This window comes from Cebus imitator, unplaced genomic scaffold (assembly GCF_001604975.1).
Source record: "Cebus imitator isolate Cc_AM_T3 unplaced genomic scaffold, Cebus_imitator-1.0 Scaffold95, whole genome shotgun sequence".
NCBI classification, from domain to species: domain Eukaryota; kingdom Metazoa; phylum Chordata; class Mammalia; order Primates; family Cebidae; genus Cebus; species Cebus imitator.
Window position 1 is genome coordinate 3,809,583 of NW_016107410.1, and position 17,085 is coordinate 3,826,667.

Genomic DNA, 17,085 nt, shown 5'->3' on the forward strand with positions numbered 1-17,085 from the left:
AAAAAAAAAGGAAATTTCAGGGAGCCAAGGAGAAAGGGTACGTTTGAAAAATGAAAAAGGGCAACTATCTTGGCAAACATCCAATAAGGCTTCACGATCTACTGATGAATTCCACCCTGCAGGTTGGGGACCTCTATTACAGAACGTTGTTATTTCAAAAGGGCCTCTGGGGTGGGACAGCCAATCTCCCTTTCACAGGCACATGTGATGAAAGCAAGGAAACACTGACTCAGGGGGAATAAAGTCTCCACCAGACACTCAAGGCATGTCCTCCTGTTATTGTTTTTCTCCTGTTTCTATTTTCTTTTTATACCACCTTTGCCAACATTTGGAAAGTTAATGGTGCTGCCTCCATCCTTAATGCCCCTTCCCAGGGTTCATTGGAAGCTAGCACACACCCACAGCCATGCCAGCTGTCTGCACAGAACATTTTCCCTTCCCGGCAGCACTGCCACAGCTGGGGCTGACCTGTGGCTGGCTGTCTGGGTGTGCAAGGACAGATCTCTGGCAACACATTCTCTCTCTTTTTTTTTAGAGGGAGTCTTGCTCTGTCACCCAGGCTGGAGTGCAGTGGCGCAATCTTGGCTCACTACAATCTCCGACTCCTGGGTTCAAGTGATTCTCCTGCCTCAGCCTCCCAAGTAGCTGGGACTACAGGCATGCACCACCACACCCAGCTAATTTGTTGTATTTTTGGTAGACACAAGGTTTCACCATGTTGGCCAGGCTGGTCTCGATCTCCTGACCTCGTGATCCACCCGCCTCGGCCTCCCAAAGTGCTGGGATTCCAGGCGTGAGCCACCGCGCCTGGCCAACACATCCTTTTTTAAAGGTAGGTTGTAGGCACCTTGGTGGAGGGAAAGACTGTCTTGCTGTTTGTGCTCCTTCTAAGACCTCAACGCCTCCCAAGAAACACCACTTTCCCATCAGCTAAAGCAATAGAATAAAATAAATCTGTTCCTTTTCAAAGAGGGGTTTGATCTGGTTGGAGGAAATAGGATGAGCAAAGTGGGTTGACAGAAAAATATTCAGGCTGGGACTCATTTCATTTGGCAGAAGGATTAAAAAAAAAATTCAAGCAGTAAGTTGACTGTTCATCATTAGGTCACCCAGAGCCACAACCTAGCGTGGATTCTTGATTGCCTTGTACAACTCATGCAGACAGGTCTGCGATGCTGAAACATGGGCCCTAAGGTAAGTGCACTCGTACCCAGGTACTCTCTCATTTGCAGTCAGAATTTGTCTTAAATCTTGTCTCCTTTTTCAGGACACTTAGACCATCCTCCCCCTTCGTGCCTACTTCTGCTCTCTACACTGGAACCCCACTGGCAGAGGGAGGGGCAGGACAGAACTGAAGATTGCATGCCTCTTTTTAGTAATAAGCAACAGACAGAATCATGAGTTTCCTCCTTGGCATACCTTCCTCACTTGACTTCTAAGACGTCATGTTCCCCAGCCCTCCTCCCCCTTCACTGTGTCTTCCTCTTCTCCATGATGGAGAGAAGGTGGGAGGACCTAGTCTTCTCTTGGTCTACACTCCCTCCATTCCTCATTGCACTTGAACACACAGCTTTAAATGCGGTGGATATGCTGATGATACTCTAATTTACATGAGCCCCAGACTCTCCTAACCTCCCACCTACTCACCACTTCCACTTGTAGGCTTAATGGACACCCAAACCTAGCATGTCCACACAGAACTCCCCATTTCATTTGGCAGAAGGCAAGGGCAAATGCAGCCCTTCTCAGAGCCAAAGCTTGGAGTCATCCTTGACCCTCCTTTTTTTTCCAGTCTACCAGTGAATCGTATTGTGTTTTGTTTTTGTTTTTTGAGACAGGGTTTTGCTGTGTCACCCAGGCTGTAGTGCAGTGGTGCAATCATGGCTCACTGTAGCCTTAAGCTCGGGGGCTCAAGCTATCCTCCCGCCTCAGCCTCCCAAGTAGTTGGGACTACAGGTGTGTGCCACCACACCGTCTTATCAAAAAAAAAAAAAAAAAAAAAACTTTGTAAAGACAGGGTCTCACTGTGTTGCCTAGGCTGGTCTCCAACTCCTGGCCTCAAGCTATTCTCTTGCCTCACTGTCCCGAACTGCTGGGATAACAGGCACGAGCCACCATGCCTTGTCTGAGTCAGGTGGTAGTTTTAATTAGATTTGGAATCAGACCATTCTCACTCCCCATGTTGTGTGAGCCACATGTGACTACTCATATTTACATTTAAATTAATTAAAATTTCAACCAAAGGGAAAAAAAAAAAAAAGGAAAAGAAGGAATGGCCCAAATGAGAACTTTTAGGAAAATTGGAGCAAAAATTACATTAAAAAATTCAGTCCCTTCCTTGCAGTGGCTGTGTTTCAGGTGCTTAACAGTCATGTGTGCAGACATAAAGCACTTCCATCATTGAGGGAGGTCTCTTAGCCAGTGCTGGTCATTGTGTGGATTGTGGATTGCAACCATCCTGGTCCAAGCTATCAACATCTCTGGTCTGGATGCCTGTAACAATCTCTTAATTGATCCTGCTTCTTCAGTTTTCTCAATATGGCAGCCAGAGGGATCCTTTTTAAACTTTGCGTGTCATGCCACTCCTGGGCTTTAAGTCATTCAAATTCCCTGTGCATGTCTCTTAGAGTAGGGGTTAGTCCTCAGAAAGGCATACAGGGTTCCAGGGTTTCTGGCCCCTTCTCATTTGACCTCATCTATCAGGTTGCTCTCTCTGCAGCAACATCTGAGCCTCCTGCCTCATGGACTCCAGAGGCTACTCAGCTCCAAGTCTACCCCACTCATTGTTCTCTCCACTGGGAGTGCCCTTCTGGGCTCACTCACTCTCCTGCTTCAGCTCTCTCTGCTCAAAAGCTGCTTTCTCAGAGAGCTTCCTTGTGACTATTCCACTTCAATTTCAACTTCTCCTCCAACTGCCAGCTCTCTCACTCTCCCTTTCTCTGCCTGACTTTCTCTTTTCCGTAGCAGTCATCTCCTTTGAACAAACTATGTACATTTACTTGTTTATGATATCTATTGTTTACTCTCTGGCAGGGATCTTTGTCAATTTACTCACTGCTGGAAAACTGGCTCAGAGGAAACCAACAAACCTTTGTTCAATAAAGAATGGAGAGAGTTTGAGAGCTGAAAGGGGCACTGGATACTGTTCCTGGGTGTGCAACTGAGGGTTGGTGAGGTGAGGCTATTCACTGAGGACTCACGATGGGCTCAAGGGTAGGGCATGGATTAGGAGCTGGCATCATCCTGAGCATCTTCACTGGGTAAGCGCCATGACAGAGGCCTTCCCTTCCCCTTCGTCTGTCACAGTCAGAGGGACACCGATGAATCACAAAGAGCCAACGTGGAAAACAACCAACTAAAATATCGGGGGTATTCACCACTTTCTTCTTGGTAAACCTTCGTATGATTCAACCATCAATCCTACCTCTCTGATGACTTATAAGAAGCAAGGGACAAAGTGGTGATTCAGATTAATGAGCCCTTCTTCCTCTCAGCCTCCTTTCCCCAGTGCAAATACCAAGATTCTCTGATAACTGGAAATAGACAGGACTGCTAGATCATGTTTTTTTCCTAAACGTACCAGCCTTGTTTTAAAAAATAAAATTATGATTTCATCACATAATTTATAAATTAGTATTTGAGAAAAAAAGTTGATTAGCAGAAAAAGAATGGCTCTCCATTGCGTCATTAAAATATTTCTGACAATCCAGAATGAATTAGAAGAAATTCTAATTCATTTCAGAGCCCAGATCACATTTTGTGTTAGGGATTTGTCTGCCCTCTTATATCTGTAAGGAAGTGCCATCTGAATAGACATATTTTTAAATGCCTAGGGATAATAATTTTTCTACTGCCAATTCTGGCTCAAAGAAAAATATAGCGAGGGAGCTTCAACCTCACAAACAGACCTGTTCATAATGGCACAGCTAACAGGTCCAGGGCTACACAGCATGATGTTAGCAGAAAGCCTAGAAAACTCCATCCACGGCTCACTGGATGATTTAACTTGCCAGAGTATATAATTAAGAACAAAGTTATCTTTATAGTCATTCCTTCATTATTGAGATAACTCAATTGGAGGCTGTTTTAGAGATGCTGGATTCAGAAATAAAGTCCTTATAGACTGCACTGCAATATCATGAAGATTACACCAGAAAACAAATGGATGCGCATAGACAACCTTCTGTACGTACCAGAAAATTAGATCTCAGGAGAGACAGGAAGAAAAAACATAAAATCAAAGAGGGTGGGGGCCGAGCACAGTGAAAGGTATAATCAGCGGCTTCCCAGAGAGAGGAGACTGCAGGGCCAGCAAGCTCGCCGGTTGTTACCTGGGGCAGCGCTCTTCAGTGCTTTCACTAACTGTCCCCTTCCAGCTCCAAAACCATTATCTCCATAGTCCGGGACACTGTCACTATTACTGCCACCGCTGGCAGAGTATGTACACATTCTGGGTACCTTGTCCTAAATGAGTAATATGAGACTGTTAAGATTATTCATACAAATCAAAACGGGGCAGAGCATCCTGTGAGGATGTGACACAGTTCACATTTGGCTGTCATTACACAATGAATTCCGTTCCCACTGCCCAGCCCACAAGAACATCCTGTGAGGATGTGACACAGTTCACATTTGGCTGTCACTGTGTGCACCGAATTCCGTTCCCACTGCCCAGCCCACCGCCCACTCCAGAGCAACTCTGGATTGCTGGTTTCTTCTGCCTCTGAGGAGCTGATGCTGTCTACTCAATTACCAGAGCTGCAGAAATAGGCCTGAAACAATGAAGCCGTTGACGGTGCTCTGCCATTGTCTCAGGCTCAGGAAAGTCCCCACGGTTACCTGTTCTGCATTTTGTATACTTCTTTATAGGGTCTTAATTTTTTCAAGTGCCTATTATGAGCTGCTGTTCCAAAGCTAATGGCATATTTATTTAACTGATCTCATCACTGGCTTCCAAGTATCAGAAGGTAATAAACAATTCACCTTGGGAACAAAAGAATAAATGTTTGCCTAATTTATAATTTTCTTTCAGTCCCCAAAAGGACAGTAGCCTTTAGGAAAGTCAGCAATTGCTGACCCTACGTAGTCCTCAAATCTGCTGACAGTTCATGAGCTGAGGGACCCAGTTTCCCCTCTTGCTCACATGCACATATCACCTGACCCTGTCCCCTAAGGATGTCACTGGTGTGACAATGATGCTGTATTCAGGAATTGCTGAGGCAGTTGATGCTGTATGAACAATATTCCGCTGTGTGCACATAAGCAGAATACTGGATCCAGGAGTGCAACTCCTATGTGTTGAATCCAGGTTATCTGGGAGACTTTTCTGTTTGTAGACTGTCCTGTTAGAGCCTATTATTCACCATCTGTGCCAGACAGTTCCAGTACAGATGCATTAGATGGGTCTCTGAAGTTTGTTTGGAAGGGTGTCACTGGTTGGGTTATAAAAACACATTTTAGGATGTAAACTCACTTATCTGGGGTTATAAATTCAAGCACTAATTTCCTTTACTCCTTCATTCATTTATTTAGCCACCCTCCCATTCAACAGTGTTTACTAAGTACCTACTCTGTGCCAAGCAGTATGCTAGGTTCTAGGGAAGGAGAGCTTAATACTGGAGAGACCAGTAGTCTAGCAAGGACTAAGTCCATGAAGGAAGACAAACCCAGTGACTGTAGTGCTGGGGAACCTGTGTCCAGAGCTCCAAAAGGACCCAGTAACATTGTCTGGGCATGATGAGGTACATCCTTTCATAGCTCCATTCAATAAAAGCTAACTGAATCAGGCATCCTGTCGGGTACTAGAAATATAGAGCTAATTCTTGCTTGAAACTTAACCTGCCTGGCAGTTGGTGAAGCAGGGTTCTGAGTTTCAGGGACCTCCAGTGCATGGGGCCAGTGCAGGACGATGGGGAAGGGAATTGTAGAGAGGTGTGTCTACTGGTGGATGTGTATGTTATGTGAGGAGTGCAGGTCCCTGCTGGGTCAGGAAGAGTAGCTGTTTTTTCCTTTTTCCTTTCTTGGAATTATTCAAACTCCTTTGCCATTGTCACCAACTGCTGTTCCTGAACTGGTTTTCTCCTCTCCAACTCTGGGTGACTGTTATGGTTTTCTCAATTGTTCTGTGCAAAGTGTGTTCCATAGACCAGTGGCATCAGCATCACCTGGGGATTTGTTAGAAATGTGTACACCTCACTCCGTATATGCCAAATCAGACATAAGTGGACGTGGGTGACAAGAGTATAGCCCTTCAGGTGGTTCTGATGCCTGCTCAGGTTTGGGAAGCACTGATTTGGAGGAGCCCTGATATCCTGTGTTTGACTTAAGGCATGGCAGAATACAGCAGTTTCCTCCTTTGCCTCTTGGACCCACGTCCTGTGAAGGCAGCCATCCTGGGTGCTGCCCTGGACTTTAGAGGGCCCAGTTCCAGTCTCAGCTCCACAGTAACTTTCCCCTGGATCCTGAACACAGTCCAGCAGGACTCTGGTGTTCCCCACTGGAAATCAAGGCTGTGGGCCCAGAGGATCTCCTCCCCTACTGACCCATCGTCCCCTTCCACACTGAGGCAGATGCTCAAGACTGAAACATGGCTTGGGCACCCTCAGTGAGGGGGACCTCAGATGTGAGTGAATCTGGGTATCTCATCATCATAGTTGGGCAGAAACTCTAGTAAGAATAGCAACTGGGGCTCTTGATACCAGGCCTGGGAGAGCCAAGGGCAGCAGAAGTGGGAAGGGCCAAGGAAGGGCCAGGAAGTTCTGGAAAATGATCCACGTATCTTCCTCCACCTTTCTTACCACCAGGTACCACAGCAGATGCTGCAGTGGGCCAGCCCCAGGACAAGTGGAGAAATGGTGAATTGTCAGGCCATGGGCAGAGTAACCTGCTGGAAGGGGCAAACAGGAGGGGATACCACATAACCCCCACTAGGGATGAGCAAGGGGTCCCTGAGCCAGTCACCCATCAGGAGTCCTATGTGTGTCATCTCAGGGCAGATGCAGAACCCACAGCAAAAATGAAATTCAGGGCTCACTGATAGCAAGTCCTTTGACCATGCAGAGCCTCTGATTAGCCATCCCTAAAAGCAACAGAATTAGACCTGCTTTCCCTGTTTCATAAGAACAAGGTAAAGGTTAAAATAATTACTGAGATAATGAAAAAATAGAAAAAAACATCATTCCAATGGTCCCTTCATGGCTTAGGAGAGTGAATGCCCTCCCACAATATCTAATCAGGGGAGTGCATTCCTACCCAAGAATCTGGGTGCATTTCAGAAGCACTTTGATTCTTCATAATAAAAGTGTCCCAAGAACCCCCAGTATTTCTTAATAAGGCAGGGAAAAGGATGAACCCTAGGCCTTATTCAATAAACCAACAGAAAACTTCATTTAAAGTAAAATCTATCACAAAAGTGTTTTAAAAGTACAATTTTTACAATCAGGACCAACAGGTGGATGACACCCTTCACTTCCCCCAACCCCTCACCTGGGTCCCGGAGGCAGTATCTTCACTCCCCCAGTCTGGAAGAAGTTGGCTTGCCATTGGGTCTTCAGCATATCCAAATGGTGAGCATGTCTGAGGCCTTGGCTCTGCTTCATTCTGCTTTTGGGTACTGCCTTTTCCTAAATGAGGACATGTATGCAGAATCACATATCAACTTTCATCAACCTTTTACAAGTTTAGGAAAGGAGGTAGGGGAGACATTCAGAAATAATAACAATAGGTCCAAATACAGTGAAAGCTGAGCTTCCCGCCATCCACCCCCCTCTAGTCTGTGCTGCCAAAAACATCTGCATAATTATGTATATATGTCTGTAGAAGCCCCTTTTCAAGACCCTAAGGCAAACTGTTCTTAGACCACTTGTCTACAAAATGTTGAAAGGCTTTGCAGGTTAGAAAAGGTTCAGCAGGCAAACCATCCCAGTTACTAGGGAGGCTGAGGCAAGAGGATCACTTGAACCCAGGAATTGGAGGTTGCCATGAGCCAAGATCACACCATTATACTCCAGCCTGGGCGACAAGATGAGACTCCATCTCAAAACAAAACCAAAAAGGATAGAGCCCTTAGAAACCTGGTGCAGTGGATATTAGCAGCAAGATCAGAACAATCTCCTTCTGATTGCTTCTTATGAAACAATTCAAGGCTTGTGGTTTCTGTTCAATTTCTTATAATGACAGCGTTTCATCATGGAGTCTACTGCAGCCACCACTGAATTGAGGTCACACATGTGACTATTCAGGCATGGAGTACCTAATCTATAACTAAGATTTCGCCCCCGAATCTCTGGAGGCCGTGTCATTAATTAAGAATGCATTTATTTCAAAAATAATATGTATTACAGCCTTTAAAAATGTAGCCTTGACTTGGAATGAGCAGAAGTCTGTGAAGGAAAATGGGTATTACTGGCAGTGGGTATTACTGTATAAAGGAAGAACTCAGCCACGGGAATAGCCCAATCACATTTATTCAAAGATGTATAATTAAAAGTCTCAGTTTCTAATTTCTCAGAAGCCTATACTATAAACTCCACTTGCAGCTCCTTTCTAATCATCAACTCATAAATGAAAGTGTTAAAGCTTTAGTTCCTATGCTTATGCATGTTATAAAAGCAACATAAGACATACAAGTTAAAAATTATTTAGTGTCACCATGGGCTGCAATAATTTTTTTTTTGTACTTTACGTTCTGGGGTACATGTGCAGATCATGCAGGATTGTTGCATAGGTACATACATGGCAATGTGGTTTGCTGCCTCCATCCCCCTGTCACCTATATCTGGCATTTCTCCCCATGTTATCCCTCCCCAACCTCTCCACCCCCCACTGTCCCTCCCCTACCCCTGCCAATCGACCCCAGTGTGTAATGCTCCCCTCCCTGTGTCCATGTGTTCTCACTGTTCAACACCCGCCTATGAGGGAGAACACGTGGTGTTTGATTTCCTGTTCTTGTTTCAGTTTGGTGAGAATGATGCTTCTAGATTCATCCATGTCCCTACAAAGGACATAAACTCATCATTTTTTATGGCTGCATAGTACATATGCAATAAATATTTTTAATCGTGGGGGAACAATGAAAAAACAGTGACCCTTAGCCTAGCCCTGTCTTTAATCATGAAAGCATGTTTCAGTTGAGTGACAAAGGATAGTACCTCTCAAGGGGAAGGCTCACTCTATTCCATTGCAATTAGTCCACAATCTACTGCTGATTTATCAAACTATGTCTTTTATAGTTCAAAATATAAATATATTTTAACAGCATAGGAATACATCAGAACATGTAAGTTTCTGGTTAGAAGGCAAACAATATTGTAGTTAAATTTATATCTTGGGCCTAAATTGGTCTAAGGTTTTTTTTTTTTTTTAGATGGAGTCTAGCTCTGTCACCCAGGCTGGAGTGCAGTGGCACGATCTCGGCTCACTGCAACCTCCTCCTCCCTGGATCAAGAGATTCTCTTGCCTCAGCCTCCCAAGTAGTTGGAATTACAGGCATGCACTGCATACCCAGCTAATTTTTGTATTTTAGTAGACATGGGGTTTCACCATCTTGGCCAGGATGGTCTCGATCTCCTGACCTTGTGATCTGCCCTCCTCGGCCTCCCAAAGTGCTGGGATTACAGGAGTGAGCCACCATGCCCAGCCCAGAATTAAGTTTTATAAAATGAAACCTCACAAGTGTATGTTGCACGGGTTTTTTTCTTAATCAGTTCATATATCCATATACCAGTACTTACATGTCTGTTTCCTTATATGTGTGTATACTGCTTAACATAATACTATGAGTAAATATTGTCTTATATACATTGTTGTGCTTTTTGGTGAAGGACATCCGGGAATTTTCACATATCTACGTTTTTATCAGGGAGACCACTGACTTACTCCTCTCCTGTTGAAAATTTTTCCCTTTTTTTGTCAGCAAGTGTCTTAGTAAGGGTGGGAAACTGGCATTTTACCTGAGGAAGCTGGTTTGGGAAGGCAGCTTTGAAGAGGTCGCATCCCTCTGGCAGTCATGATGGGGTCAGATGCCGAATGAACAATGGCACTATCTGCAGGGCGCTGGCCGTCTGTGGAGGAAGGCACTTCACGTTCAAGTGTTTGGGCTCTCATGGAAGAAGCTGCAGAAAAGGCTGACTGGAGAGGCAAGAGAGGCTCAGTGTCCTCTGGGGAGTCTGGCTGGCATAGGTACCGTCCTGTCGAGCGATTTCCCGAGTCTGGGAGTGGGAAGGTTCCAATCCCACTGTCCAATGTTCTCATCTGGCAGTTGGATTCTGAGATAGAATGACAGAGAGAGAAAGGATTAGAGAAGGCTCATATAAAAGGATAAAAGAATCATGGAAATTGGGGTACGATCTGGGCGAAAGGTGACACCTAAAAGGGCGAATTTAAGAAAAAGAAAAACGATAAGCATTTGGAAACAGTATTAGCGGTGTAGCAAATTTCCAGTGAGGCGCATGAAATGGACTTTTTGAACATGAAAACATCCCCTCATATATTATGAGATAGGAAGACCAGCCTGTTATGAGCAGCAGTTGTTACTTGTGCATATATCCTGGATAGATCTTTAGAGTTAGAATAGAAGAGGAACAGTCATTAGAGACCAAATTGTGGTCACCCTTGTTACAATCTGGGAATGATATGACTTCAACCAATTAGTTGAAATTTATTAACTGAAATAATGAATAATGAGCACACAGAAATTGAAGTGATGTCCTAACAACGGTAATTCTGTATCTCTTGCATGAATGATCACCCATTCAACAGTTGACTAAATCTCTGGCCTCTTAATTTGACTGTGGGGACAGTCAAATTCATATGCCAGAAGGGTCATCCCAAAGAGTAAATTTCCCATCACAACATCACTTATCATGTGGGCTTCATTCGACCCAGCTGGTCCTTGAAGTCTTGTGAGAAGGCTGTGAGCCACTTTCTTTCACTCTCACTTTATTCAGTGACAAAACTCATCAGTAACCCTTTGGATTTTTTGGAAGTCCCAGGGATTCCACTATTCTCTAGAACAAATTGAGGTAATCTCACCATGTATGTGGCATATTCTGTTAATTGTGTGTCATCTTCAAAAAGTTTTATATACAGAGAAAAGTATGGTATTTGAAAAAATTACTATGTATTTAATTTCTGGAATGGTGGTATGGTTTATCCAAATCAATGAGGCAACTTCCAAGATCTGGATGTTATCCAGAAAGTGTCCTGTTCATACAATAATCTTGGAATTAAACTTCCTAAGTTTCATCTTAGAAGCATCTTATAAGTCTGCTACTGGGTAAGACAAACAATTTAGCCCTGTGTTAGGCATGGTGGGGAGTATAATAGATTATGACATAACATTTGTATTAAAAGCTCAATAGTTCACTCCTGTAATCCCAGCACTATGGGAGGCCGAGGCAGGCAGATCATGAGGTCAAGAGATCAAGACCATCCTGGCCAACATGGTGAAACCCCATCTCTACTAAAAAATACAAAAATTAGCTGGGCATGGTGGCACACACCTGTAGTCCCAGCTACTTGGGAGCCTGAGTCAGGAGCATTGCTTGAACCTGGGAGGCGGAGGTTGCAGTGAGCTGAGATCGTGCCACTGCACTTCAGCCTGGCACCTGGTGACAGAATGAGACTCTGTCTCAAAAAAAAAAAAAAAAAAAAAAAAGCTCAATAGCTACAACTTCTTTGGTGCTTTAGGAACAGAGGCTTGTGGAGCTTGAGGAGTGATCTCCACCAATGACTAATTGTCAGAACCCCTGTGCAAGAGCCTTAGCCTCTCGAGGTCTCAGGTTCCTTTTAGGATTGCTGTGAGGATTAAAATATGTTCACCATTGAATCCTTAGAATTTTACAATGACACTTAAGCACACTGTGAGACAGCCAAGTAAATGAGTAATGAATGGCAACATATACAAAATGCTTAGGATAATTATTACACATTAGTAGACGTCTGATAGGTGAATAGCTTATCCTTAAGGATCTTTTATATACAATCTCACTTCATGCTCAGCAATTACTATCCAAACTTCGGAATTTGCCTATTCCCCTACCCTCCTCCTCAAAACCCCCTTTGCTGGGAATTTCCTGATACTAAGGCAAAAATAAAGGGATGGGGATGTGTATAGAGTTGGCTTTCCTAGGCTCAAGGGAGTTAGGTGTTTGGTTTTGGAAGTACTAGAAAGATGAAGTCCCTACTTAAGAGGCTTCAGTCTTCACAGGGGTATTTAGTAGGAAGACACAGATACCCTTTTTTCTCCACTATGGTATCATTTAGCCATCTCATATGCCCTGGGATCTCAGAGTTGGGTCATGGACTCCAGAATTCCTGAATCATACAGACACACCGTGAGAGGTGCTTTTCCTTCCCGGGATTAAAAGGGCTAAGTTTTAGCCCCATTCACTTCAGGGCCTCCACCTGGTCAGCTTTATTCTCAACCAGCCTTACAGATTATTCATGATCTTCTCTTTTCATTTTCTCCTCAATTAAGGTGATTTCATTTTGATAGAATGGTGTTTTTGAGAAAGGATCAGCTGTTTGCATGGGGAAGCACAGCCAGACAAGCAAAAAAAAAAAAAAAAAAAAAAAAGACCCTGCTATTCAGACTTCTGTGTCTTTTCTTAATTTTGGCCTACACATAAAACACTCTTCAGATTTAGCATGTCCATGTGTTATAACTGGGGCAATTCTGAAAGTCTGAAATGTTTCAGACTTACAAGTGTAAATAGATCTTCATCAGAACCGACTCAGTTTTTGAAAATGAGAATCAAGGATTCATGGGATGTAGCGGCTAAGATGTGTCAGACCCTATGTGCCCCAGGCTGCCTGCCCTAATAATTTACCCCAGCATCCTCAGGACCGCCTATTCCTGAATCAAGGAGGGCTCAGCAAGGCAGGACATTCGGGGCACTTTTCCTTTCGAGAAGACATGTCCTCAAAAGTTTGGTGCTTATTATAGCTATCAGGGGTTCTGTTTTCTTTGTGTCATCTCTTCATCTTCACATATCTATAAGGCAAGAACTATTATTGCCATTTAGAAATGAGGAATCACAGCTAAATGAGGTTAAGCAACTTGTCCAAGGCCAGATGCTATAAATGAAAGCATGGACTTGAATCTAGGCTTGCTTAACTACAAAGACAATGTTCTTAGCCACCAAGCTATGCTGATTCCCCCCAGAAGCACAAGTAAACCCCACAGTGGGCTCTGCTCAGTTCATAGCCATTGAGACAGCCACGTGAGCAGAAGGCTCACAGCACGGCCCCATGGCTTCTAGGTAAGGTGCCCAGCTTCTCTTCTGAAATTGGTGCTGGCCCCAGAATTCTAGCTTGGTTCCTGGGCTCCCCATTCTGAGGCTGCAGTCCACTGCCAACATGCCTGGCATCTAACTGGTCGTCTGTCCCTATGCAGGATGCCTATATAGTTCTGAGAATCCCAATTGCCTAGTAACTCTTCCTTCTGCCCTCTTGAGTTGAATCTCTAGACTCCTTGCCAGGGTTTTCTTAGAGTTTACTTTACCTCCTGATATGGTTTGGACCTGCGTCCCTGCTACATTTCATGTTGAGATGTAATCCCCTTTGTTAGAGCTGGGGCCTGCTGGGAGGTGTTTGTATAAGGGGGTATATTCCTCATGTATGATTTAGTGCCATCCCCTTAGTGGTGAGTGAGTTCACGCAAAATCTGGTTGTTTAAAAGTATGTGGCACCTTCCACCTTCTCTCTTGCTCCTGCTCTTGCCATTTAAGACACCTGCTACTCCTTCACCTTCCACCATAATTGGAAGCTTCCTGAGGCCCTCACCAGCAGCTGATGCCAGCACCATGCTTCCTACACAGCCTGCAGAAACATGAAGCAGTTAAAACTCTTTTCTTATAAATTACATAGCCTCAGGTATTTATTTATAGCAATGTAAGAATGCCCTAATACACCTCCAGCTTGGAAGACAGGCACTCTTCCAAGGGCAATGTTTTTCTGGCTTTGTCTCTCCTACGTATTTTAAGGCACACTTAACCCAGTCTTCACAAATGAAGACTGAAAAAGCAAAGTGAGAATCTTGGCTGCCTTTCCAGTTTGGCAATAGGTGCCGTATACGAAGCCCATGTATGTTTGTCTAACCTGTAACACAAAGTCATGGGGCAGTTGCAGGAAATAAGGCAGAGGAGGAATTTGGGGGAAGAAAAAATGTTGAAGGTGGTCAAAGTCTGGTGCCTTTCTGAGGACAACGTTTTCTAGCATCAGTCCCCTTAAATTTCTTTGCTTTTCTTTCAACACCCAATATTATTATACCAGAGTCTATAACACAGGACTTTTAGAATTCTTGAGTTCTCTGATTCTCTGAGAATTGCATGCCCTAACATTAAGCTCAGAAACCATTTACTATTAAGGCCATTTTTTAAATTTCTAAAAATTACAGATGCCAAATGTACTGAATGTGAAGGATTCATTCACTATGAAGTGAGGTGTGGACAGTCAGGGGCTCAGACACTTGCCAAGTTTCCCCTGCAAGAAAATTTCTTTGGAATGCATAAACCTTTGGAAATGGAAGCTTATATTGAACATGCTGACACCATCTTTATGTAGTTTATTTAAGACACTAGTCGTTTTTTGCCATTCATAAAAGTATTGTAACCTGAATTACAAGTGTTCGATACTGTACTTCTGAAGCCAGGTTTTTTCTCAGAGAGTTTTAAGAACTCACAAAATAATTACATGGTTGTAGTAGGAACTAAGTTCAAAGAGGAGAGCCTGCCTCCCATCTTCAATGAGGTGATGCAGTATTGTTCTCAACAAATGTGAATTCACATTTCTGGCTGTGAGTATAGTTGCCCACAGGGCCTTGCTAATGAGTTCAAGGGTAGGGTTGTTGGATGTACAAACAGCCTTCATTCCTGCAAGGTCACCAATTACATCTCTGATTCTGGTCAGCCCTCTCACTTGTTCCCATTGTTCCATTTCCCTTCTCTCTGTCTCTCAAGGTATTAATAAATTCTCATACTTCACCACCACCATCAAGTCCCAGGCAGCTCATGGAATGACTTAAAGCACTACTTCCCTTTTAAGTTGTCTCATACAAAGAAAATACACAGTTGGTAGAGGAAAACACCAGTCCCCCAGACAACTGGTCAACTGAGGGCTGAACAAGCCCCTTCTCAGTACACCTGGCACACATTTAGAGCAGTGATCAGCAGAATGGTAGGGAGTCTTATAGAGAATGAAGTCCCCATTCTTTTTTATTGACACCTTGAACATTGCCTTGCATATGTTTGGTATGCAAGGAGGAGACCTTTTCAGTTTCCTAGAAGCAAATACAGGACTTTCTATAAGGCTCTCCTTTTGGAGGAAGAATGTTAAGACTGCTTGGGGCAGTAATGTTGTTTGGCACCAGACTTCAGTAAACAGGAAAGTTACTGTGTCTGAGAGGGACATGAACAGGCAAGATGGGTGTGGTTCCGTGTGGGATGGTGGCAGAGAATTTTGAAGAAACATTTCCGCTGGGGATTTTCAAGTTAGGGTATGTGACAGAAAATCCCCACACATCTCACGAATGAGTGTTACCGTGCTGCCCCCCATCCCCAGCTGCCTCAGCATCTGGCCTTAGTATCTTCATCTGCAAATTATATCCCACTATCTTCATTATAGGGGTGCTTTGAGGACTAGAAACAAAGCATGTGATAAGCCTGGCACAATGCTTAAAATAGGCACACTGTTATGATTCAGAAAATGGCAGCAGTTCTCAAAATAAATGTTATTAGACCGTAAGCATCCTGCAGGCATAGTTGGATTTGATTCATCTCGTCAGTTCTCCCATATAAGTGGCTCCTGCTCCATGATTGCTCTTATTCTACAGTATGGTAATTATAGTCCCCAGGTTTCTGACTCTATCACCAGTGCTCAGCATTACACCTAACACATAGTCAGCCTTCACTGATGTGGAATGAATGAACAGGTAAATGAAAAAACAACAAACTTTTAGAATAGTCTTCCTTATCGTTAATGGATGTGCACCTCTTCTTGTGAAATCTCAATCTGCTTCTTTGTGCTCTGACTTTAGCAACCAAAGCAAACAGCTCACTTCCCTTTCTGTAGCTATTTTTCACATGAAGCCAGACTTCATTAATTCAGATGGCCACAGAGATAACATCATTCCGAATCCTGAATATTTCAATGATGGATTTCTTAGTACTTTAAAGTCCTTGGGACAAGAATAGATGACCAAGGCAAAGGACAGCCAACAGAAGGCTGTTCTAGCATCCTCCTTAGTCCCTGCCCCAGTGCACAGCATCACTGGGCCTGAGGGTCCCAGGTCTAGGAAGCTAGTGTGGCACATCCTGAGAGATTCTAGTTGCTAAGTGGAATGCTGCCATCCTGTTTAACACCAGCATCCATTGGTAGTGAGAACCAAGCTCTTACTACAGAGTCACTTTCCTGGGGTCATTTGTAGTGAGTGGATGAGATTACTCAGGAACTTCTTATGTGCATTTAACCAGAACAGTGAGTTGCTTCTCTTAAAGCAAATCTGTTAACATGGTTGGCTATTGCCTTAGTTCTGTTAACTTGCTTGACTACTGCCTTTGTCTATTTTGCATTCCAATAAATGGGTACCTAAGACTGAGTAATTTATAAAGCCAAAAGGTGTATTTGGTTCATAATTCTGGATGATGCTGGCATCTGCTCAGCTTCTGGTCAGGCCTCAGGAAGCTTATACTCATGATGCAAGGCTAGCATGTTATACATGATGAGAGAAGGGGGTGAGTGCTAGGCTCTTTTAAACAACAGCTCTCTGGTGAACCAAAACAGCGAGATCTCACTCATTACTTCAGGGAGGAAACCAAGCCATTTATAAGGGATCTACTCTCATGACCCGAACACTCCCCCCGCCCCAACAGGCCCCATTTCCAACACTGGGGGTCACAATTCAACATGAGATTTGGAGGTGACAAATAATACCCACACTATATAAACTATGCTTCCTCCAAACTTGTTTTATACCATATTTGTTCACATAGCAACATCATCTTTATAAATAGCTGCAAAGAAAAAAAGTTGATTTCCAGCACTATTTCAGTTAATATAAATTACCAAGTGAGTGGGATATGAATT

General features: G+C 43.8%; 1 protein-coding gene across 1 annotated transcript in view; it reads right to left on the reverse strand.

Moving 5' to 3' along the window:
- Nucleotides 1-17,085, reverse strand: part of NCKAP5 (NCK associated protein 5) — a 977,727-nt gene that overhangs the window by 50,733 nt on the left and 909,909 nt on the right. Inside the window, exons 17-19 of the mRNA XM_037741167.1 lie at nt 9,951-10,265; nt 7,486-7,622; nt 4,332-4,464 (exon numbers count right to left, since the gene is read on the reverse strand). Of these exons, the coding sequence (XP_037597095.1) occupies nt 4,332-4,464; nt 7,486-7,622; nt 9,951-10,265 (585 nt within the window). The remainder of the gene's footprint in view (nt 1-4,331; nt 4,465-7,485; nt 7,623-9,950; nt 10,266-17,085) is intronic.